Here is a 26,436-nt window from a genome sequence, read left to right as displayed (position 1 = left end):
CTTTGCTGGTGTGTAATGGAACTGTTTAATATGATGAGAGGTTTTGATGTCAGACATGGAGAGAGAGCATTTACTTTGAGAAGATTAGTAACCAGTGAATATGATAATTAATTAAAAATAGGTAACATCTTTACAGAATGAGCTGTTATGATTTGGAATGTGATGGTGGCAGTAAAAGCAGATTCACTTGTAGTTTAAGGGGCCACTGGATAGGTGGTTGAAAAGAAAGGTTTTACATGGCTTGGAGGAACACAGCAGACGAGCAAGTGGCTCTTTTGAAGAGAGGGTACAAATACCGATTGGGCAAAAGTGAGGACTGCAGATGCTGGAGATCAGAGTCTAGATTAGAGTGTGATGGAAAAGCACAGCAGGTTAGGCAGCATCCGAGGAGCAGGAAAGTCGACATTTCAGGCAAAAGCCCTTCATCAGATACCGATTGGCCTGTAGTGGTGCTGGTCTCACACACCAGCTATTGTTCTTTATTCATTTGCAGGACATGGATGTGGCTGGCTGGCCCAGCATTTATTGCTTGTCCCTTGAGAAGGTGGGGGTGAGCTGCTTTCTTGAATCGCTGCAGTCCATGTGCTGTGAGTAAACCCACAATGCCATGAGGGAGGGAGTTCCAGAATGTGCAGGGACCTGCAAAGGAGGGAAATGGAGATGAAGCAAGAGGGGAACCATTCAGAGGTGGAAGGCTTGGATTATTTGATCACGTGTTTGTGTAGCCCCCACTGTCCAGTCTCACAGGTGAGGACATTCAATGCTTTATGTACAATTCTTGCCTGGCCTTGCACATAGTCTTTCCACAGCTTCCTGTTCAGGGACATTGACACTTGTCAAGGCTCCTGCAAATAAAAACAGATTCCTGAAGAACCCCTGCAAATATCATCAATAAAGTGGATAATTTGAAGAATGCTGAACCAACAGGAATGACAATCTCCAGCTCAACACTAAGCCCAGCAACCACTGCCCTTGACATCAAAGGGCACATGTCTAAGTCACTCCTGCCGCTTTCCTCTGGTCAATATCGAACAGAAGTGTAAACACTGAAAATAAATGGGCTGATGTTAAAATGAATACTTGCTGTGGAATGATTGATTTATGTTGTTGGTTTGTGAATGGATTAACAAGACAGCTGAAGACACAAACTTCAAAGTTAGTTTGAATGACTCTGGTCCTGGTGTGTCTGTAGTTGGAGGTGTCATTAATGTCTGATGGGTTTTGATCTGCCCTCATGATCGGCTTTTTTACCTTTGGTAGAGGTCATATTTATGTTAGCTCTGATATCATAAGAATGAGACGTGAGTAACATGGTACAGACAGATTCAGTAAATGTTTATTACAGCTTCTGGTGTCTACACATTACAATCAAAGGCACTGTCATGTCTGAGCTGAGATGAAACAATTCAGTTACAAACTGCAAATATCTACACACACTCAGAAGCCCCCTCCCTGCAAAATATTAGCACACTCCCCAAGAACCCCTTGTGGAGATCTTTGGCAAACTGCAGTTGCAGAAATCACTGAACCAACATCGTAATGATGATGGTTCAACACCAGAAGTAAAGGGAGGGCAAAATTCTGGAGAGGCTGTGCTGCCAGTCCCAGACATGCAGGAAATTAAACACTTGTAAATATTGACAGACACCTTGGCGTTCCCTCATGGATTAGTTTGATAATGTGAGAGTTGGACGACTAATTAAACACTAACTATGCATCCATTTGTACTTGGTGCCATCACTATGGGTGTTCTCTCTCCAATCTCACCTGGTGCTGTGTGACTGATTCTCTTGTAATTTCCTTGGGCTCATTGCTTCCTTTGTGCATGCCGCATGCTTCTTTTATACTCACTTTCTCTAATTTAAGTAAGCAGTATTCAAAATTCAAATTGAGTCCAAGAGTGTGGTGCTGGAAAAGCACAGCTGGTCAGTCAGCATCCGGGGAGCAGGAGAGTCAATGTTTCGGGCCTAAGCCCTTCGGTCATTTCCTGATGAAGAGCTTATGCTCAAAATGTCGACTCCTGTGCTCCTCGGATGCTGACTGACCAGCTGTGCTTTTCCAGCACCACACTCTTCGACTCTGATCTCCAGCATCTGCAGTCCTCACTTTCTACTAGTATTTAAATTGAAGCATCATTCAAGATGAACAGGAATTTTTTTTTTCCCTTAATGGGATGAGGATGTCGCTGGCCAGGCAGTATTTACTGTCCATCCCTAATTGTCCAGAGGGCAGTCAAGAGTCAACCACATTGCTGTAGGTCTGGAGTCACATGTAGGCCAGACCAGGTAAGGAGGCAGCTTCCTTTCCTAAAGGACATTAGTGAACCAGATGGGTTTTCCCGACCATTGACAACGGATTCATGGTCATTGTTGAATTCTTAATTCTAGATATTTATTTAACTCAAATTCCCTCATCTGCCATGGTGGGATTTGAACCCACAGGTCTCTGCCTCTGGATTAACAGTTCAGTGATAATACCACTAGGCCATCACCCTCTTGGTTTTGGAATGGATGGATGGCACCCTGCTTTAATACAATCGGGGGTAAGGGAGATGCAAACAATAGGTGAAGTGTTGTCCTTTGTAATTTTTTTTAAATTCATTCACGGGATGAGGACATCCTGGTCATACCAGCATTTATTGCCTATCCCTAAATGTCCAGAGGGCAGTTAAGAGTCAACCACATTGCTGGGGGTTTGGAGGGCAGATTAGGTAAGGAAGTCAATTTCCTTCCCTAAAGGACATTAGTGAACCACATGGGTTTTTCCGACCATTGACAATGGATTCGTGGTCATCATTAGATTCTGAATTCAAGATTTCTTTTTTACTGAATTCAAATTCCATGGTGAGACTTGAACCTGGGTCCCCTGAACATTATCTGGCTCTTTGGATTAAGAGGCAGGCGATTCTACCACTAGGCCATCACCTCCAATATTAGCATCAACAGTATCTGAACATTACTTTTCTGTCTTATTTCCATCAAGTCATGAATTTTTTTAAAAAAAAGAGCTTAACCTACAAATTACACCAAACAATGCTAGATACACGAACCTTGGCAGAAATGTTCAGGGGATCTCAATGGATTTGTAGCTAATTATTGAAAATGTGAAAGATACTTAAGTCATTCCTTAAATTCTCTACCATCTGGTTAATGATTTTCATCAGCTTACATCTTTTTGTTAAGTTCTTTCATCTATCTCTTTCTTTCCCCCCCTTTCTTTTTCTATCTCTCTTTTGTTTCTAACCCACATAGATTCTTCTATCTACATCTAAACCCGTTCATAAATCATACGTGCCAAAGCTGGCAAGGGGTGATGTTAAGACTAAATTCGAAGCCATGCAAAAAGCGCGTGAGGAAAGGAGCAAGTGGAGATCCGGAGAAGAAAGGAAAAGGAGAAATGAACAGTATAAGAAGGAGAAGGAATGGACAAAGATAAAACAGGAGGTCGCTTAGTTTATAAGTCATATTTGTTTTACCCCTTCAGATCGACAGAAGCTTGTTGCTCATTTATACTGACAAGATTGCCAACAGATTTGGGGGCAAAAATAGAAATTGTTGGAAAATCTCAGCAGGTCTGGCAGCAGCTGTGGAAAGGAAAAAAAGAGTTAATGTTTGAGTGACTCTTCCTCAGAACTGCCAGCAATTTCTGTTTTTGTTTCTGATTTACAGCACCTGCAGTTTTTTTTTTAGTTTTTAATGGATCTGGGGAAACTGGTTAATTGATTCTCAAGACATGTTCATGATTTAGTATCAGAGGATTGCGAAGCTTTGGAACTCTCTATCCAAGGGAGCTCAGTTTAAAGCAAGTTTTAAATGGAAGTCAATATGTTTTTATGTTCTTGGGGAATTAAGGAAATCTGGGACTGTGCAGGAAGATGGAGTGAGATAGAAGATCAGCTGTGATTTTATTGAATAGTAGAGTGGACCCAAAAGGCCAGAGGCCTAATCTATCTCCCAATTCTGACGTTTACTCAGATCGTGTTACTCATAACATTACCAATGTGGTAAAAGTCACAAAGCAAACAATCACGTGTGTCCACCCTCAGGTTTGTTCTGCCTAATTCTTTCTTTCCCAATACTCTCTCCAGTCCAATGTCAGCTTCAGTTCTCAAGGTCACCCCCTCACATTGCGTTATGGTTTTGTAACAGAGTTGATAGTTTCTTGCTGCTGCTGCTGCTAGATGTAAGTAGATTTAATGTTGCAAAAATAAAAGAGATGCTGAATCTGTTTTCCCTTTATTTAATTTCAGCTAAGGGAACTACTTGCTTCAGACGATGAAGAAGAGAACAAATCGAATGAACTGAAGAAGGCATATGTCCCCAAAATGACAGGTAGCAGCAACTGAAATCGATCTCACCCAAACTTTCACTGCTCCCTTCAGGCATCAGAACTTGGGAATGAAAAAAAAAATGAGCCTGTGCCTTCCTATATCCACAGGGACCGTCAAGGGCAAGTTCGAGGAAATGGAAAAGGTAAGGCAAGAGGAAGAGAAGAAAAGAATGGAGGAAGAGCGACAGAGGAGGATTCATCAGGATATCTTGGAGAAGAGGAAGCTACAACGTGAACTTGCAAGAAAGGCTGCAGAGGTACGAAGGCATTTCCCAAATCATTTTTTTAAAAAACTAACATTAAACTTTGAATCTTAGGAATGCTAATCTGGAATCCACTTTGCACAATATTGGAATTCTCTTCCTATTTCCTTCATTAGAACACCACTACAGTGTTCTAATGACTTATTCATATCTTGAAACATATAGTTCTGTTGGAACAAGTGGGGGAACAAATACAATCTTTGACCATAAAAGCCGGAGTAGGCCATTCAGCCCTCGAGCCTGTGCTGCCATTCCATAATGGATCTGTTTGCTGACACCAATGGGAAATGTGGAGTTACAGGGATAGGATGGGTTTGGGTGGAATGTTCTTCGGAGGGTCAGTGTCGGTTCAATGGGCCGAATGGCCAACTTCCACACTGTAGGAATTCTATGATTATTGCCGACTGCACACAAAATTAAGATGACTTTTTTTTGGGAGTTAAAATAAAATTTGTCCTTTGTTTAATACTTTATTTCTGCAACCCGATGTGCGGTTCATTAAAATTGTACCATTAATTTGCTTTTGTAAACACTGCCTACTGTATTTGTGAGAGATATTGCTGCAAATGCATATGTTACTGTGAGCAAATGCAGCCTGATTTTAAATCTACCTTCCCGCCCACTCCTGATAACCTTTCACTTTAATTAACACGAATCTGTCTCTGCCTTAAAAATATTCAAGGACCCTGCTTCCAGCAGAAAGAGAATCTGTCCCATTTTCCCCCCATTTTCTTGGGGTTGACCTGTCTGTATCTTATATTCCATTTATCCTCCTTGACTCCATTTCGTTTTAAAAGCCTTTCCAGGATAAGGTCGATCACACTCAGGTTTTTTAAATCCGCTGTGAAGATCCAGCCTCAGTACAATGGTTTCTGAGGGGCAGAATGACCTTCTCCTGTTCCTCTCTCTTATGTCCTTTATGACTTCAGCTACCCATCTGTATACCCACATATTTTCAGTACCATCCCTGTAAATCTTACTGTGAGCTTTCAATAACATAGTCAGTAGAATAAATTCTCTAGTTGCCGTCCAGCCAAAGATCAATACAGAATTACATAACCTTTCCAAATCTATCCCTTGAGGAATAATGCTTCAATCTCATCCAAAGAAAGGATGGTGTTTCTGGCAGTGCAGCAGCTTCTCAGCCATATACTGATTTGCCAACTTACATTTGCTTAGGTTTCTGGATTGGGACTTGGAGCCCCTGACCTCCTGATCGAGTTAAGTATTACACCCTGAGCCATAGGGAAGGGGGCCAGTGAACTCAACAAGGAGAGGTTAGACAGAAAATGGGCAGCTGCATTTTTGAAAAAGTACACAGAAAGCAGAAAACGGAAATTGGCAAGAAACCTGGGTTCAAATCATACCATGGTGGAATCTAAATTCAATAATAATACAAGTCTACTGATGACCAAGAACCATTGTTGATTAGTGAACCAGATGTGTTTTTCCCCTGATAATGTCCGTTAGAGAAGAAAACTGCAATCCTTACCTAGCTTGGCCTACATGTGACTCCAGACCCACAACAATATGATTGACTCTTAACTACCCTCTGGGCAATTAGGGATGGGCAATAAATGATGGGCCTGGCTAGTGATGCCCATATCCTGTAGAGGACTAAAAAGAAACAAAGCTGGAGCTGATGTTGAGGAGGGACAATTGGCTCCTTCATTTTTAACATCATCTCAGTCAGTTGCAACAATTACCTTTCAATTTAGGTTGAACATACAGCTATCACACTTCAGTTAAAACATTATTCACAAAAATATGAAGCAGTCAATCACCCTGCCAGTCTGATCTACTTGGTCCTCCTCCCTCTCTGTCAACAGTACAAAATATATCATTTTCCACCTCTTAATTCTAAAGCAGTCATATTCCACTCAACATCTGAACTGTTTTTCTCTCTTTCTGTCTCTCTGTTGAGTTTCTCTAGCATTTTTCTTTTTATTTGAGCCAATTACCTAGAATAAAAGAAGGATTTAAGAATTTGACTATTTGTGTGTAAGAAGGAAGAATTTTATTACCCTAGAAAAATAATAAAAACTTGACATTGAAAACTCACACACAAACACAGGTAACAATTTTAAAAAGGGGAACATTGGTACAGACAGAGAGGAATATATCACTTATAACTCCAAAGTATTTCAGATGCTAGATTTTAAACATGAAGTCACGATTGATTAACTATTGACATGAATCAGTATCATGAGCAGATTGTGAAGATATCTTGAGTTTTTAGTCAATGGTTGTTTACCCACATTACTTTTCCATTGCGTGCTGTTTTTCAAGAGGGCAGGCACAGGAGAGGGAAAGTTCCAGTTCTTGCCACAAATTAATTTTCCTTCTCTCTGCTCTGCTGTACAAAAGCAGCTGCTGAAAATTAGTTCAGTGTGTATTCAAGGGTTTAGCTCCATTGTCTTTCTAAGGCGAATTCTTTAGCTCCCAGTATATGAAATAATCATATCTGTGAATTAAACAGAAGATGTGAATTTCTTAATGCTCAGATTCCTGAGTAAACTTACGCTTAAAAAATTAGCAACCCAATCTTCAACATTAGATATGATTTTATAATTGGACATTTGCTGGATGATCCTGAGTGTGTGAAGAATTACTCTGTCAACCAATGCAGGATTATCAAAGAGGCTTCCAGTGTACTAGAAACTAGATGTATTAATAGTGTAGGAATTTTAACTGAGATGATTCTCAAATACATCAACATTATCATGAACAAATAACCTGTTCTAGTTTTGCAAAGAATAAACACTAGTTAGGAAACTGGAGAGATTATTCTTCTGGTCCCCCATAAACTGGGGAGTGACTGCAGACTAGATGAGGTGATTACGTAGTGGTAATATCACTGGACTATTACTGCAGAGACCCACTTGATGTTTTGGAGACCTGGATTCAAATCCTACCAGGGCAGAGGTAGAATTTGAATCCAATAAATAATCTGGCATGACCATGAATCTATTGACAATTATCAGGAATACTACATCTGGTTCACTGATATCCTTTAGGAAAGGAAATCTGCCAACTTGGTCTGGCCAACATGTGAATCCAGACCCACAGCAATGTGGTAGACTGTCGTGGATGGACAATAAATACTGGCCCAGCCAGCAATGCCCTCATCTACAGCTGCCTGTGTTTGAGGGGAAAGTATTGCAGTGGTCAGAATGAGAAAATGACATCTAATTTACAATAGCAAAGTCTCCCACTGTCCTCCTGTTGTGCTACTTGGGATGATATATGACAAGTACGATTATATACATGTGCTAGATAATGACCATCTCCAGCAAAGGAGAAGCTAACCACCTCCCCTTGCTATTCAATATCATTACTGTCACTGAATTCCTCAACATCCTGGGTGTTACCATGGTCCAGAAACTGAACTGGACTAACTGTCTAAATACTGTGGCTACAAGAGCAGGACAGATGCTGAGAATTCTGCAATAAGGAACTTACCTCCTGACTCCCCAGACCCCATCCACCATCTACAAGGCACAAGTCAGGAGTGTGATGAATACTCTCCACTTGTCTGGATGGGGGCTGCTCCAATAACACTCAAGAAGCTTGACACCATCCAGGGCAAAGCAGCCTGCTTGATTGGCACCACATCCATAAATATTCACTCCTTGCATCACTGATGCTCAGCAGCAGGTGTGTATTATCTCCAAGGTGAACTGCAGAAATTCAAAGATCCTCTGACAGCACCTTTCAAATCTACAAACACCGAAAATAATAAGGAACATCAATCCCTGGAAGTTCCCTGCCAAATCACTCACCATCCTGACTTGGAAATATATCGCCGTTCCTTCACTGTTGCTGTCCCAGGGACTCCCTTGCCAAGAGCAGAGTTTGTGGACTATTAGGCTGCAGCGACTCAAGGAGGCAGTCCACCACCATCACCTCCAGCACAGTTAGGAATGGGACATAAATGCTGGCCGAGACAGCTATGTCCAAATCCTGTGAATGAACAATAAAAAAACAAAGTGACCTGAGAAAAAGGTCTTTCATGTGAGATTTACCTCACAATCATATCGCTTATTTTCCACATTGCTGCTCCTTGATTGTGGGCAGATTTTCCCATTAAAATGCTGCCGGCTGGGACATACTTCAACTTTTCAAATTGAAGCAACTAAATGTCTGACTAATGCATCCCATCTGGAATCTTTTATTTTAAACTGGTTAAGCTCGAAGACAGATTAACATGCCACAGAAAAAGGCAAAAAATGTCCTGAATGAAGCAGAGCATCACAAGGTTAAAATTAAAAGGTCGTTACTTCAGAGAAGCATAGATTATTTTCAGCAAAGGCACAAGGTACTTGGCTCATAACGTGTTGCCAACATCACCAGCTTCTCCAATCCCACTCATTTCCCAAATACTTCTAACAACTCATAATTTTTAAGCAATTATCTAACTCCTTTCTAAAGGGTTCTTGTGGCTATGTGGTAGTGTCCCTACCTCTGAGCTAGACAGTCTGTATTCAGGTCCCTGGAGAAGAGTTGTAACACTCTCAACAGGCTGGTTAACATTATCTGAAACCCAAATTATATCCTTTTAGCTCTTGTGGCACAGTGGCAGTGCCCCTATCTCTGAGCCAGGAGGCCTGTGCTCTAGGCAAAAGTGAGGACTGCAAATGCTGGAAATCAGTGTAGAAAAGTGTGGAATAGCACAGCTGGTCAGGCAACATCCAAGGAGCAGGAGAGTCAACGTTTCGAGCATTCCCATTGAAGAGCTTACGCTCGAAACGTCAATTTTCCTGCTCCTTGGATGCTGCCTGACCGGCTGTGCTTTTCCAGCACCACTCTAATTTAGAATGATAGAATCCCTACAGTGCAGGTAGAGGCCATTCAGCCCATCATGTCTGCACCGACCCTCTAAGCAACATTCTACCCTATACCCATAGCCGCACATTTATCACGGCTATCCCACCGAGCCTGCACATCCCTGGACACTATTGGCAATTTAGCACGGCCACTCCACCTAACTTGTGCATCTTGGGACTGAGAGGGGAAACTGGAGCACCCAGGGGAAACCTATGTAAATATGAGGAGAACATAGAACATTACAGCGCAGTACAGGCCCTTTGGCCCTCGATGTTGCGCCGACCTGTCATACCAATCTGAAGCCCATCTAACCTACACTATTCCATGTACGTCCATATGCTTGTCGAATGATGACTTAAATGTACTTAAAGTTGGCGAATCTACTACCATTGCAGGCAAAGCACTCCATACCCTTACTACTCTCTGAGTAAAGAAACTACCTCTGTCATCTGTCCTATATCTATCACCCCTCAATTTAAATCTATGCCCCCTCGTGCTCGCTGTCACCATACTTGGAAAAAGGCTCTCCCTGTCCACCCTATCTACCCCTCTGATTATCTTATATGTCTCTATTAAATCACCTCTCAACCTTCTTCTCTCTAACGAAAACAGCTTCAAGTCCCTCAGTCTTTCCTCGTAAGACCTTCCCTCCATATCAGGCAACATCCTAGTAAATCTCCTCTGCACCATTTCCAAAGCTTCCACATCCTTCTTACAATGCGGTGACCAGAACTGTACACAATACACCCGAGTGCGGCAGCACCAGAGTTTTGTACAGCTGCAACATAACCTCATGGTTCCGGAACACGATCCCTCTATTAATAAAAGATAAACCACTGTATGCCTTCTTAACAACCCTGTCAACCTGGGTGGCAACTTTCAAGGATCTGTGTACCTGGACACTGAGATCTCTCTGCTCATCTACACTACCAAGAATCTTACCATTAGCCCAGTACTTTGCATTCCAGTTACTCCGACCAAAGTGAATCACCTCACCCTTGTCCGCATTAAACTCCATTTGCCACCTCTCAGCCCAGCTCTGCAGCTTATCTATGTCTCTCTGCAACCTACAACATCCTTTGTCACTATCCACAGCTCCACTGACCTTAGTGTCATCTGCAAATTTAGTGACCCACCCTTCTATGACCTCATCCAGGTCATTTATAAAAATGACGAACACCAGTGGACCCAACACGGACCCTTGCAGTACACCACTATTAACTGGACTTCAGGATGAACATGTCCCATCAACCACCACCCTCTGTCTTCTTTCAGCAAGTTAATTACTGATCCAAACTGCTATATCTTCCACAATCCCATTCCTCCGCATTTTGTACAATTTCCTACTGTGGGGAACCTTATTGAACGCCTTGCTGAAATCCATATACTCCACATCAACCGGTTGAGAATTTGCAAACTCCACACAGATGTTCACCTGAGGGTGGAATTGAACCCAGGTCCCTGGTGCTGAGAGATAGCAGTGTTAACCACTCATAGGGAGTAGTTAGCACTGGAGTCTGAGATCCTGCCCATCCCTCATCCCAGCTTCATCACCAGCCACTACCCCATTCCCTATTAAGCTCAGAGGAAGCTTAATAGGAACCAGCACCTCTCACACAAAGCTCTCTGGACTGTGGGATGAAACCAAAGCACCCGGAGGAAGCCCACACAGACACAGGGAGAATATGCAAAGTCCACACAGACTGTTACTCAAGGGCGGAATCAAGCCTGTGTCCCCAGCACTGTGAGGCAGCAGTGCTAACACTGAGCCAGCATACCACCTGAGATTCTACCTTCAGCTATGGGAATTCCCAAACATTGGTCAGTTCAGCAATACTACTCTCACCTCAGGGTCAACAAATTGCAGGTTCAAGCCCCACCTTGGTATTTTTCCGAACAGACATCAGGGAGTTTGACCCAGTACTCCCCCCTCCCCCGCCCTGAGCCAACACTTTTAAAAACAGACAAGCTGGGATGTTTGTGGAATCTTGCTGCACACAAATTGGCTGCTCACACAACATCTTCCAAACCCACGACCACTATCATCGAGAAGGACCAGGAGCAATAGATCCATGGGATCACCACCAGCTGCAGGTTCCCTCCAGTCCACACACCATCCTGACTTTGGAGCTATGTCTCTGTTCCTTTACACTTTTGTAAGGTCAGAAACCTAGAACTCGCTTCCTAGCATCACGGTGGGTTATCCATACCTCAAGGACAGCGGCTGACTACTCATGGGTGGCACGGTGGCTCATTAGCTCAGTGGCTCAGTGATTAACACTGCTGCCAAACAGCGCTAGGGAGCTGGGTTCGATCCCACCCTTGGACTACTGTGTGGAGTTTGCATGTTCTCCATGTATCTTGTGGGTTCCTCTGGGTGCTCTAGTTTCCTCCCACAGTCCAAAGATGTGCAATGAGATGGATTAGCCATGGGAAATGCCAGATTGCAGGAATGGGGTGGGTCAGGGTGCAATGCTCTTCATGAGGTCGGTGTGAACTCAATGGGCAGAATAGCCTACTTCCACACTGTAAGGATGCTTTGATTCTCCAGTGCAATTAAGGCTGGCCCAGCCAGTGACATTCCATTCCATGATTGAAAGGAGAGACTGTACAAGTTGTAGTTCCCACAGAGAGAGTGTGAAGACTGTAGAATGAGCTGATGGAGATCAGCATCAGCTCCATGATGGTAAATCATCAAAACAATCATTTCTGTTGAAGCAATAATGAGAGGACACTAATTTCAGACAGTCGCAATAAGAGTTGGAAAGTTACAAACTCCTTTTAGGATGTGGAATTATCTGCCACAAATCAATGCTGAAGCAGAACCTACAAATTCTCCTATAAGGGAATTTGATATCTTCTCAAATCGACCTGAGCAGTGATGTTATTGTACACTGCAGGGCAAGGGAAGGGCAGTAGAAGTACATTGGGATAGTAGTAAAGTCACTGGGTGAATAATCTGGAGATCCTAATGCCTGGACACACAGGTTCAAATCCCAACAGAGCAGCTGATGAAATGTTTAAATTCAACTAATAATCCTGGAATTATACGGCTAGGATCATTGATGGTGACCAAGACAACTAACCTCAACGATTGCAAAACCCCATCCAGCTCAGAATCTTCAAGGAAGAACATCTGCTATCTTTACCTGGTCTGGCCCACGTGTAACTCCAGTAATATGGTTGACCCTTAAGCTCTCTCTAATAGGCCTGGCAAGCCATCTTTAAAATGAGTTTAGGAATGAGGCATCAAATGTGGGGGAACACTCGCTTAAGATCCTCCCTGTGGGTTGGTGGGGGAGGGGGGGCCAATGTATGGGCGGCACGGTGGCTGAGTGGTTAGCACTGCTGCCTCACAATGCCAGGGACCCAGGTTCGATTCCCACGTCGGGTGACTTTCGGTGTGGAGTTTGCACATTCTCCCTGTAGTGTTGGGTGGATTAGTCAGGGGTAAATATAGGGTAGGGAAATGGATCTGGGTGGGTTACTCTTCGGAGGGTCGGTGTGGACTTGTTGGGCCGAAAGGCCTGTTCCATACTGTAGGGATTCTAATCTAATCATATCTTGGGGTTTATGGATGTTACAAATGTCAGAACAGTAAGGTCATAGACTTGTCGTTAGGCTCTGTGTTGACTGCACGGCTCAAACATTAACAGGGATGGGGAGAAAGATGTTGGTTTGGGTGAATCTTGACTTTCCATCAATCGGGAGATAAATGTTTGCTTTACCTTTGGTGACAGCAGGCAGGGCCACATTGGATCTCAAAGGCAGGAGTGCAGGAGGGAGCAGACCCTGAGATGTTGTCACTGGGCAGATTGGAGATGGGATCACTAACTGCTCAGAATTGGTGACATGAATCTGGTCGCCACCCCCCCAAAACAACCACTGGAGATGTTTGGGAAATGTTGGTTTCAAAACTAATATAAGCACTACTCTTCCACCAAAGGAAAAGGAGGAGGAGGAGACAGAGGGCCCAGCTGTCTGCAAGAGTGAAGCCATCCCTGGGAAATTAAAACTCAGCTTTGAAGAAATAGAGAGGCGAAGACAGGACGAGGAAAAGAGGAAAGTCGAGGAGGAAGCAAGACGGCGCATTGAGGAGGAAAAGGCAGCCTTTGCTGAAGCACGCAAGGTTGGAACTTAACACTCCACCTTTCACCTGTCGCTCACACACTGTACAATACCATCTCAACCTCCTGATTTCAGTTTTAAACACCAAACATCTGCCCAATATCATCAAAATAAAAAGCAAATGCTGGAGAAACTGAGCAGGTCTGGCAGCAGCTGTAGAGAGAGAAACAGTGTCAATGTTTTGCTTCCGGTATGATTCTCCATCAGACCTGCTCAGTTTCTCCAGTATTCGCTGTATTTTGTTTTGCTCTCCATTATGAATCCAGTGACATTGCCGTAACACCTTAACCAATCACATATCCCAACCCTTTTGCTTTATCTATTCATATAGGTTTTCTGTGCATATATCACCACCCTTATAGAATAGAATCCCTACAGATTTTTTATAGAATCTCTCCAATGTGGAAACAGGCCCTTCAGCCCAACAAGTCCACACCAACCCTCTGAAGAGTATCTCATCCAGACCCATTCCCCGACCCTATTACTCTATATTTACCCCAGACTAATGCACCTAACCTACACATCCCTGAACAGTATAAGCAATTTAACATAGCCAATTCACCTAACCTGCACATCTTTGGACTGTGGGTGGAAACCAGAGCACCCAGAGGAAACCCACGCAGACACAGGGAGAATGTGCAAACTCCACACAGTAACCCAAGGGTGGAATTGAACCCAATTCGCTGGCGCTGTGAGGCAGCAGTGCTAACCACTGAGCCACCGTGCCCCTTGGGTGACTGTGTGGAGTTTGCACGTCCTCCCTATGATTGAATGGATGCTCCATTTTCCTCCCACAGTCCAAAGATGTGTAGGTTAGGTGGATTGGCCATGCTAAAATTGTCCATAGTGTTCAGCGATGTGCAGGCTAGGTGGGTTAGTCATGGGAAATGCAGGGTTACAGGGATAGAGCAGGCAGTGGGTCTGGGTGGGATGCTCTTCGGACGGTTGGTGTGGACTTGAAGGGCCGAATGGCCTGCTCCTACACTGTAGGGATTCTATAATTCCACATTTAACAGCTTTATCTGCCTGTCCTACAACTTCCAAAACATTACTGTGAATTACTAATAAGAACTTAGTGATACACTGAAAGTCTGTCAGGCAAAAAACTAAGGGCATTCAAAATGTAGCTGGACACTAAATAGGGGCAGGGGTGTAATTTGGATGCTCCAAGAATGGCCTTCATATAACTGAAAGGCTCAACTTGTTTTCTGTTCTTTGCTTTCTCTAATGGTGTAATTTACTGGCTCCATTGAACCCAGTATTTAGCTGAAGATGAGGAAGATCTACCCAGTCTCAGCATGGCTCAGAAAGACCCAGCACGGCCTGGGAAACTGAAGCTCAGCTTCGAAGAGCTGGAGAGGCAGCGGCAGGAGGAGGAACAGCGCAGAGCCGAGGAAGATGCTCGCAAGCGCCTGGAGGAAGAGAGGAAACAATTTGCTGAAGCTCGCAGAAACATGGTAAGTTCCTCAAGAAAAGTACTCACTGATGTTGGTTTAAAAAAAAACTTTCACCCACCAAAACATCAATGGTGGCTTATCCCCCCACGGCAGCAAAGATTTCTGGAAGTTTGCTCGAACAGAGTTAGGCCAACCAATTTGGGAAAACCACCCCTGCTCATCCTGGTAATGAACCCCAATCTGTAGTGTGTGTCACTGGATGGTTACCAAGCAAGTTCCATCTCTGCCTTGCTTCTCTTCCCAGAGCCCAAATGATCAATGCTTCTGGCAGCAAAACAGGAAAATCTGTCTCTATTCAATGCGACACAAGCCAGGTGCGTGTTGGGATACTCTCCACACTGGAGTGCAGCTCCAACATGCTTAACACCATCCAACACTCCCAACATCCACTCCCTGTTACACAGTGGCAGCAGTGTTACCATCTACAAGGCACACTGCAGCAACTCGCAAACGATCCTTCAATAGCACTTTCCAAGCCCACAACATCTTCCACCTGGAAGGACAAGGACAGCACATGTATGGGAACACCACACCCTGCAAGTTCCCCTCCAAACCACCCACCATCCTGACTTGGAAGTATATATCCATTCCTTCACTGTTGGTGAGTCAAAATCCTGAAACTCCCTCCCCAACAGTACTGCGGGTGTACCTACACCAGCTGGACAGCAGCAGTTCAAGATGGCATCTCACCACCACCATCTCAAGGGCAACTTACAGACAGGCAGTGGCCTAGTGGTATTATTGCTTAACTATTATTCCAGACACCCAGATAATGTTCTGGGTACTTGAGTTCAAATCTCACCAATGGCAAATGGTTGAATTTGAATTCAATAAAGAATCTGGAATTAAGAATCTAATGATGACAATGAAGCCATTGTCGATTATCAGAAAAACCCAACTGGTTCATTGATGTTCTTAAGGGAAGGAAACTGCCATCCGTACCTGGTCTGGCCTACACGTGACTCCAGACCCACAGCAGTGTGGTTGACTCTGAACTGCCCTCTGAGCAATTAGGGACGGGCAATAAATGCTGGCCCAGCAGCAGCTCATTCATCCTGCAAGTGAATATAAAACAAAATCAGCCCTGATCTCATTGAATGCTGGGGAGAACTCAAAGGTCTGAATGGACTAGATTAGATTACTTACAGTGTGGATACAGGCCCTTCGGCCCAACAAGCCCACACCGACCCGCCGAAGCGCAACCCACCCAGACCCATTCCCCTACATTTACCCCTAACACTACGGGCAATTTAAAATGGCCAATTCACCTGACCTGCGCATTTTTGGGCTGTGGGAGGAAACCCACACAGACACTGGGAGAATGTGCAAACTCCACACAGTCAGTCGCCTGAGGCGGGAATTGAACCCAGGTCTCTGGCGCTACTCCTGCTTATTTTCTTCTGTTCATGTGTAAGAAGGGCCACCCGTGAACTTTTGTCTAAAATAAAGGCAGTTAATGAGTTTTATGGAGTGAATTAAAATAGTGAATAGCATGGGTAAAATAAAACCAGATTATATTAATCTGCAACCACAGAAAAGGCATTTAAACGATTAAGTCATTGTAAGACAAACAGTAAGAAATTCTTTGTCACAGAGTTTTGCAGATCCACAAAATCAGTGAAGTAAATCCCAGTTGCAAAACCCAGCAATTGCCCTGTGTGAAATTACCAAATTGATTGATTGTTGTGACATGTACCGAGGCAGAGTGAAAAGTGTTGCTTTGCATGCTGCACAGACAGATCGTACCATACAAAGTGCATCAGGACCGATTGTCTCCATTCTTGCTGGTCAACACATTGACAGCACAAAGGAACTTTCATTTATATAGCGACATTCATGATCTTAGGGCATCTCAAAGCACTATAGGAATAAGTTGCAAAGTAGGGAAAGTAGCAACCAATATACTTGCAGCAGGCTCCCTCAAAGAGCATTGAGATAATGACCAGCTGATTCAACATAATCCCATTTTTAAAGTTGAGGGCTAAGTTAGAATTTAAGTTCTTGCTGTTAAAAAAACAAGAGCTGGATCACATTTATTTTTTGTCAGAAGCCACAGGTTATATTCCAACAGGTTTATTTGAAATCACAAGTTTTCGGAGCGCTGTTCCTTCATCACTTCACCTGAAGGGGCAGTGCTCCAAAAGTTTATAATTTCAAATAATCCTGTTGGACTATAACCTGGAGTCATGTGACTTTTGACCTTGCCCACCCCAGTCCAACACTGGCACCATTAGATCATTTATCTTTTGGAAAACATGGAACAGTACAGCACAGTACAAGCCCTTCGGCCCGAGATGTTGTCCTGGCCTTCTATCCTACTCTAACATCAAACTAACCTACATTGTACTAACGTTTATGCGCCTATCCAAGAATCGCTTACTTGTCCCTAATGTATCGGATTCTACTACCGCTACTGACAGTGCATTCCATGCACCCACCACTCTCTGTGGAAAGAACTTACCTCTGACATCTCCCCTAAACCTTCCTCCAATCATCTTAAAATTACGTCCCCTTGTGATAGACATTTCCACCATGAGAACAAGTTACTGACTATCCACTCTATGTCTCTTAACATCTTGTACACTTCTATCAACTCACCTCTCATCCTTCTTCGCTCCAATGAGAAAAGCCCTCGATCCTTCAACCTTTCTTCATAAGGCAGGCCCTCCAGTCCAGACAGCATCCTGATAAAGCTCCTCTGTACCCTCCCTAAAGCTTCCACATCCTTCCTATAATGAGGTGACCAGAACTGAACACAGTATTCCAAGTGCGATCTAACCCGTAATTATACAGTTGCAGCATAACCTTGCATCTCTTAAACTCAATCCCCCTGCTAATGAAAGCCAACACACCATACGCCTTCTTAATAACTCTATCAACTTGGGTGGCAACTTTGAGGGATCTATGGACATGGACCCCAAGATCCCCCTGTTCCTCCACACTGCCAAGAATTCTGCCTTTAGTCCTGTAATCTGCATTCAAATTCCACCTTCAAAAATGACTGACTTCACACTTTGCCAGGTTGAACTCCATCTGCTACTTATCAACCTCGTTCTGCATCCTGTCAATGTTCCATTGCTACCTACAACAGCCCTCCACACTATCTACAGGTCCACCAACGTTCGTGTCATTGGCAAACTTACTAGCCCACCCTTCCACATCCTCATCCAAGTCATTTATAAAAATCACAAAGAGCAAAGGTCCCAGAACCGATTCCTACAGAACACCAAGCTCCAGGCTGAATACTTTCCATCTACCATCACCCCCCCTGTCTTCTATGGGCCAGCCAACTCTGTATCCAGACAGCCAGATTTCCCTGGATCCCATGCCTCCTTACTTTCTGAATGAGCCTATCATGGGGAACCTTACCAAACACCTTGCTAAAATCCATGTACACCACATCCACTGCTCTACCTTCATCAATATGTTTTGTCACATCCTCAAAGAATGACCTGCCCCTCACAAAGCCATGCTGACTATCTAATCAAACTATAGTTTTCCAAGTAATCATAAATCCTGTCTCTCAGAATGCTCTCCAATACCTTGTGCACCACAGACGTAAAACTGACTGGTCTGTCATTCCCAGGATTATCCCAATTCCCTTTCTTGAACAAGGGAATGGCATTTACCTCCCTCCAATCATCTGGCACTACTCCAGTGGACATTGAGGACGCAAAGATCATCGCCAAAGGTGCAGCAATCTCTTCTCTTGCTTCCTGTAGTAACCTAGGGTATATCCTGTATGGCTCAGAGGATTTATCTATCCTTATGTTGTTCAAAATTTTCAGCACATCCTCCTTTCTAACATCAATCTGTCTGAGTACATCAGTCTGTTTCACGCTGTCCTCAGAAACATCAATGTTTCTCAGTTGTGAATATTGAGGTCCCTCTCAATACTGAAACGAAGTATTCATTAAGGACCACTACTAAGGACCATTATTCTCCGCATACCTGCTAGGGCAAGCTCAAGATTCACAAAGAAGACACAAACTCAGAATCCATTTGAAATGGCCTCAAACCAGGTAACTATGGGACAAACAGTTGGTTGAGATTATGAGCTCTGTTATTTTAGTGAGCAGTTTATCCCATTTAGTTTATGGTCAGTGAGTATTAGCATCACTGTTCTGTCAATGAGTTGGAGACAGCGCTGGGCTTACAGCAAACAAACTATTTGAGAGCAAACAATGCGATTCTCCCCAAACTACAGGAAACAGAACTTATGGCTGTAACTACAGAAACCTTCTGGATTTAAAGTGGAATTGCAGTTTCCACAAAATACGAGTAGAGGATAGATACAAAACCAAAATTAATGTTGCCTCCTCAAAAATTTGCTGACTCACAAAATCAATCAAATGAGCCTCCGCTGCAAACAGAATAACCTCTCTGTGTGATTGACGGAACATTACCCAGTTATCTGCATTCTTACTGGGGTTTGTGGTCAACATATTAGCAGCCTCTATGTTAACATCTCAGTGACATGGGAGCAGTCGAAACGCAGACAGTACTATGCCGTAATTTCAAGGTCACAGGACATTGGGATGCCCAGGAGTTATGCTTTCTCCAATTTGTCATCCCCTGTCTATATGCCACAGACACAATGGGCCTTTGGGACTTCTTCACTCTTGTTTAGCTCCAGAAAGAATTAAGGAAGGCAAACATTCAAATTTGGAAGGAAGAGACAAATTGGAGGGGTCCAAGGTAGTCGGGTCCCCCATGACAGCCTATTTTGGGTAGAACAGAGAACAGGACGAGGCCTTCAGCCCACCATGTCTGTGCCAACCATGATACCAAGCTAAACTCATCCCATCTGCTTGCATATGGTCCGTATCCCTCTATTCCCTGCCTGTTCATGTGCCTGTCTAATTGCCTGTTAAACTTTGTGACCGTATCAGCTTCTACTACCTCTTCTGACAGCACATTCCATGCAGCTACTCCCTTCTGCATATATTTAAAAAAAATTCCTAACACATCTCCTTTAACCCTACTCTGTCTCACCATAAACCAGTATTCCCCAGTAATTGACATTTCCACCCTGGGAGAAAAGACTCAGATCCTCTCTACTTTGTCCATTCCTCTTTTAATATTATACAATTGTGTCAGGTCGCCCATCAGCCTCCGACACACTAGTGAAAACAACCTAAGTTTATCCAACCTCTCCTTGGAACTAATACGCTCCAATCCAGACAACATCCTGATAAACGAAGAACATTACAGCGAAGTACAGGTCCTTGAGCCTTGGATGTTGCACCAACCTATGGAACCAATTTGAAGCCCATCTTCCCTGCACTAGTCCATTTTCATCCATATGTCTATCCAATGACAATTTAAATGACCTTAAAGTTGGCGAGTCTACTACAGTTGCAGGCAGGGCATTCTACGCCCTTCCTACTCTCTGACATCTGTCCTATATCTATCCCCCCTCAATTTAAAGCTATGTCCCCTCATGCTAGCAATCACCATCCAAGGCAAAAGGCTCTCACTGTCCATCCTATCTAACCCTGATTATCTTGTATGTCTCAATTAAGTCACCTCTCAACCATCTTCTCTCTAACGAAAACAGCCTCAAGTCCTTTAGCCTTTCCTCATAAGATCTTCCCTCCATACCAGGCAACATCCCAGTGAATCTCCTCTGAACCCTTTCCATACCTTTTCTTATGACTGAAGACTAAATCCATCCCCTACTAATTACTTATGGAGTATTTTAAGTTATGGTATGCCCTTACCCACAGACAGCAGCAAACACAATGGACTCAACACTGCTGAACAGAATATTGTTATATCATCTGTCACCAATGACAGCAGGCTCTTGTTTAAGCACTACAAAAAATGATTTGCAAAGAATACAAGCAAAATTATCAATTATCATATTAGTCAGCTGTGCTGAGACAGAGGTCTGGGTTAATGAGCTATCGAAATCTATGTGCCGTGGAATGTTTACATGGTATTCAAAAACTGGAATTCCAAATGGATCAATTCTTGGTAAGGGACATAAAACTTCAGGTGATGATGGGAAAGTGCAAGGACCAAGCCCAGAGTAAGAATAAATTGTTGGAGAAACTCCGACTTCAATGGATTAAGAATGGATCCAGGGCAGATGAATTGGAATCAGAAGTCGAAAGGAAAACTGTAATTGAGCAATGGGCATGCTTTGTATGAATAGTAGTCAAGGAATATTCTCACAAAGAGGAAAAATAGGGCAAGCAAATGCACAGCTCCATGGAGATCACACGAGGAAAATGGAAGATGCAGAAGACAAAAGTGCATTATGACAGAGTCTGGGCAGATAATACAAGTGTGAATCAGACTGAGTAGAGAAGGTTCAGAGGATATGTGAAAAGGTAAATAAGGGAAACAAAGAGACAGTATGAGAAGAGAAAGGCAGCTAACATAAAAGTGAATCCAAAAGTCTTCTACATGGATATAAATAGTCAAGGGATGATAAGAGCAGTAGTAGATCTGAATCAAAAATGTGGATTTCTCCATTGAGGCAAGGAGCATAGCTGAGATATTCAATAAATACGTTACAAACAATTTTACTAAGGAAGAAAATACTTCCTACGTCATAGTGAAAGAGTGGCAGTTCAGACATTTGAAAGGTGTAGAAATGATATGGAAGTATTGGATGGACTGTCTGTACTTAAAGTTGATAACACATTGGGTACAGGTAAGATGCTTCCAAAAATACTGAAGGATGTGAGAGTAAGTATTCTGAAGACATTGGCCACATTTTTCTAGCCTTTCTTAAGACTTGGGGGTAGTCCCTAAGGATTGGCAATATGGAAACCTTACAGCCATGTTCAAAATGGATTTAAAGATATTCTCACCAACTACAGTCAAGTGTTGGGGAAGATGTTTGAAATGATTATTGGGATAAAATTAATGGTTGCTTGGGAAAATTTTATTAAATTAAGAAAAGCCAGCATAGCCTTGTTAAGGACAAATCCTGTTTAACCGACTTGCTGGAATTTTGTAAAGAGGTAACAGAGAGGGTTGTTGAGTGTAGTGCTGTTGATGTGATGTACAAAGACGTAAAAAACACTTTTGATACAGTGTCACATAATAGACTTTGCAGCGTAGTTAGAAATCACAGAATAAAAGGGCTGGAAGCAGTGTGGATACAAAATTGGATGAGTGACAGGAAACAGTGATGAACAGTTGTTTCCAGACTGAAAGAGGCTTTATAGCGGGCTTATCAGCAAGTGATCTTAAGACCCTTGTGCTTTCTGATGTTTCTTCATGATGTAGATCTTGGTTTACAGACAGAATTTCAAAATTTATAGATGACATGAAGCTCAGAGGTATTGTGAATGATGAGGATAGTTTTGAACTTCAAAAGGACACAAATTGATGAAATGGTTGCACAAGTGACAGATTAAATTTAATACAGAGAAGCATGAAGTGATTACTTTTGTGACAAAGAACAGAGACAATGTAAAATGAAGGGCACAACATCAGTAGGTTGCAAGAGCAGAGGGACCTAGATGTATATGCACATAAGTCACAGTCACATCATAAAAACAGAACAGGTTGATAAAGCATTCAGAATCTTGGGATTTATCAACAGGGGCTCAGAATACAAATGTAAGGAAGTTTTAAACACTGGATAATGAGCCTCAACCTGGAGTATTGTGTCCAGTTCTGGTCACTACAATTCGGTGAAGATATTAGAGAGGCTGCATCATAGCTTTATGAGAATGTTTCCAGGGATGAAGAACCTCAGTTTTGAAGATAGATTGGAAGAGTTTAAGCATTAGATTGAGACTATTCAGATGGATTTAGGAAGATTATCATACGAAGCATAATAGAAATGGGAAACTCTCTACCGAAAGCTATTGAGGCTGGGACCAATTGACTATTTCACAATCAAGATAGCTGGCATTGATATTGAGGGTTAGGCAGGGCAGGATGGGAGTTGAACCAAGTTAAGATACAGGTCAGTCATAAACTAATTGAACAGTGGAACTGGCTGGAGAGGTTAAGTTGAAACATTGGGGGATAAAATGAAGAGGTAACATTCTCAATCAAACTGTCACCTTGTGTAAAGTTGTGAACCAGGTGTATTCACGTTTATGATTTGTGAAGTCATTGTAATATTTGATCATTTTTTATAATCACACAATATAACACCTTTGACATTAGTGGTTCCATTGATTAAAATGATATTTTTGGCTGTTGAAGTTATCCAATCTCCTAATTATTTTTTAAGAGTCCTGACCAGGATAGCATTCAGAAGGATTATGCAAGTTCACACAACGAGGATTATGGACCTGATGAAGTAAGGCTTAATTCATTAAAAAGTACAAATACTGTGTAAACAAGAATATTAATGTCAACACAGCACCTCACCTTAGCTTACCGCACTTGCACCTAAGGCTATTTCAGTGTGGTTCAAATATCACAGAGCTTTAAGTCTGTATGTATGCTGGTTATGAATTGGGCACAATGAGAGCCAGAGAGAAGATCTCAAAGGCAAACTGTTGAAGGCATTAAGTGGCCAAACACTGGCTTTACAAAACATATAGAAACAATGTCCTGGGAAAGATGACTGCTCCACCAAACCTGCACCACATTTACGATGCCTGGAGTATAGTGACCAGATACATCCAACCTCAAACACCTCCCACCATCTAATCACTGGGGAAAGATTTAAAAAAAAGCTATAACTCTGGCCAGTAAAATATATTGAGAAATTCCTCATCAACACACTTCAAATTGAATTGACCTTTTGTTAAATTTCTAATTTTTAGGAAAAAAGGAATTTTGCAGTTGTACAGTTATAGAAGAGTGGTGTAAGGTGGACACAAACAAGATAGAACTGAGTTACAATGCAGCTAGTACAATTGAGAAGTATACAGGCACAAACAGTAAATGCCTGCATAGGTTGTCCTCATGGCTGTGGGACCACATATCAATGAGAGTGACTCTATCCATGAGTGAGGAGTAGTATTTCTCAGCAAAATTAGACCTTCAAAATTGTATGGTCAACCCTTAATAAAATTTGACTTGAGTTAAAGTTTAATGTTAGCTGTTGCATTTTCGTAAGGCAAATCAGGGAAGGATTTATACAGTTAATGGTAGGGCCTTGTGAAGTACTGATGAACAAAGAGACTTAGTGGTGCAGGTGCACAGATTCTTGACAGTGGAGTCGCAGGGAGACAGGATGAAGAATTGAGAGGTCATGTTGCAACTGTACAGGACTTTGGTGAGGCCACTTATAGAATAATCATTTAATTCTAATCACTCTTCTATCAGAAAAATGAAACTTGAGAGGGTGAAGAAAAAGATTTCCAACGATGTTGCCGGAACTGGAATGTTTGACTTATAGGGAGAGGCTGAATATCCTGTGGCTTTTTTTCCTCTGGAGTGTCAGAGGCTGAGGGAGACTTTATAGTAGTTTGTGAAATCAGGAAAGGGGCATGGATGGAGTAAATAGCGAAAGTTTTTTCATCACGGTAGGGGAATCCAAAACTAGAGGGCATATATTTAAGGTGAGAAGGGAGAGATTTAAAAAGGACTTGAGGGTTAACATTTTCATGAAGAGGGTGGTGTATGTATGGAATGAGCTGCTGGAAAATGGTGGAGGCTGGTGCAATTACAGCATTTAAAAGGCATCTGGATGGGTATATGAATAGGAAGGGTTTAAGAGGGATATGGGCCAAATGCTGGCAAATGGGACAAGGTCAGATTGGGATATCTGGTCGGCACAGATGAGTTGTTTCCCTGCTGTATTGACTCTATTCCATTGATGTGGCCACCTATGCTCACAAGATGCCAAACAAGAGGTTGCCTTTGGGTGAACAGGGAAAAGTTTTCTGTTCTGATGAATGAATATTACAATTTCTGACAGAGATTTTGGATAAAGCTTGTCTTGTCCACCCCTGCACGCCCACCTTCCCCCCAAAACAGGTGTCTGATGAAGAACCAACTGATGCCAAGAGAACATCTTTGGATATCAATGATGTGCTCTGTCCAGGCAAATTGGAAATCAATTTCGAAGAGCTTTTGAAACAAAAGATGGAGGATGAGAAAAGGCGGACGGAAGAGGAGCGAAGGCAGAAACTGGAACAGGAGAAACAGGAATTTGAACAACAACGACAAGAAATGGGAGAGGTAGGTGAGGCATCCCTTACAGCCAGATTATTTTCAATGAACGTTGAAGCACATCTAGCTTCTGTTATTAGCTCATTGGTCAATACTCCCACTTCTGAAGTTGTGTATCCAAGTCCCAACCCATAAACCTGAGCACAAAATCTCATGCTGTGGGGGTGCTGCCTTTTTTAAGTTAAACCAAGGTTGTTGTCTGCCCACTTGTGGACCTGATCAATATTGTGCCCTCAACCGTGAGCATGGTACTCTTACAGCTCCAGTAATGCAGAGTGCTGCATAGATCTCCCAGAGAACGTGAGTTCAAATGCACTCTGGAAGTTCGAGAATTTGAATTCAGTTTTTCTTTCTTGAAACCTGGGCATAAAAAGTTGGTTTCAGATTATACAGACAGTCCCCGGGTAGTAAATGGGTTCTGTTCTTCACATTGATTTGATTTTTTAGATTAGATTTGATTACTTACAGTGTGGAAACAGGCCCTTCGGCCCAACAAGTCCACACCGACCCGCCGAAGCGCAACCCATCCAGACCCATTCCCCGACATTTACCCCTTCACCTATCACTACGGGCAATTTTGCATGGCCAATTCACCTGCACATCTTTGGATTGTGGGAGGAAACTGGAGCACCCGAAGGAAATCCATTGGTTTGTACAAAAGGCAGAATACAATGCAGATCAATATAAAATAATCATTCATATGTACAGGAGATGTTTGTATGTCAGATCTTTAAAATCATATCCCTGTATAAAACCATACCCCATTTGTAAGCCGAACATTCATAAATAAGGGACCTCCTGATTATTAAACTCTCAAGCCACTCAGTTGCATACAACTGAAGATGAGCAATAATTTCCAACCTTTCAATAATCTCCACATGCAGAGAAAAACAATTGGTTAAAACAGAGGTACCCACATTGCAAGGGGGTGGGGGGGGGGGGGGGGGGAATTGAAGCTTCTTGTTGTGTATATGCACCCCCCCCCCCCTCCCAAACTCCAATTCTCTGCTCTTGACTCCTCTCAGGATGAAATCAATGAGAGCACTGAAGTTGTGAGTACAGAGTATGAAGAGCTGATGAGGCTAAAAAGAACAGGTTCCATTCAAGCCAAAAACTTGAAGTCGAAGTTTGAAAAGATTGGCAAGCTTTCCGAGGAGGAAATACAGAAGAAGATCGAAGATGAAAGGGCCAAAAGGAGAGCGGAGGACCTAGAGATAAAGGAAAGAGAGTCTGAACGATTCAAAGAGGTAACTTTTCTTCTCGTAGAAAAGTAGTTGAACATAGAACATTACAGCATAGTACAGGCCCGTCAGCCCTCGATGTTGTGCCGA

At 42.8% G+C, this 26,436-nt stretch overlaps 1 protein-coding gene across 7 annotated transcripts in view; it reads left to right on the top strand.

Annotated features, from left to right (window-relative positions):
- The window catches only part of nexn (nexilin (F actin binding protein)), a 127,945-nt gene that overhangs the window by 85,802 nt on the left and 15,707 nt on the right, over positions 1-26,436 (top strand). For 3 of the 7 annotated variants that reach the window (XM_043698696.2, XM_043698695.2, XM_087990408.1), the window contains 8 exons: positions 3,252-3,443; positions 4,250-4,331; positions 4,438-4,586; positions 13,366-13,548; positions 14,807-15,004; positions 23,211-23,279; positions 24,911-25,114; positions 26,131-26,352. In XM_043698696.2, coding sequence (XP_043554631.1) covers positions 3,252-3,443; positions 4,250-4,331; positions 4,438-4,586; positions 13,366-13,548; positions 14,807-15,004; positions 23,211-23,279; positions 24,911-25,114; positions 26,131-26,352 — 1,299 coding nt within the window. The remainder of the gene's footprint in view (positions 1-3,251; positions 3,444-4,249; positions 4,332-4,437; positions 4,587-13,365; positions 13,549-14,806; positions 15,005-23,210; positions 23,280-24,910; positions 25,115-26,130; positions 26,353-26,436) is intronic. The other 4 variants (XM_087990410.1, XM_043698700.2, XM_043698697.2 and 1 more) reach the window with 2 other exon arrangements.

The sequence above is a fragment of the Chiloscyllium plagiosum genome, unplaced genomic scaffold (assembly GCF_037043375.1).
Source record: "Chiloscyllium plagiosum isolate Xiang-an unplaced genomic scaffold, Cpla_swu_hap1 HiC_scaffold_9, whole genome shotgun sequence".
Classification (NCBI taxonomy): domain Eukaryota; kingdom Metazoa; phylum Chordata; class Chondrichthyes; order Orectolobiformes; family Hemiscylliidae; genus Chiloscyllium; species Chiloscyllium plagiosum.
This window is presented reverse-complemented; position numbering and strand designations above follow the sequence as displayed.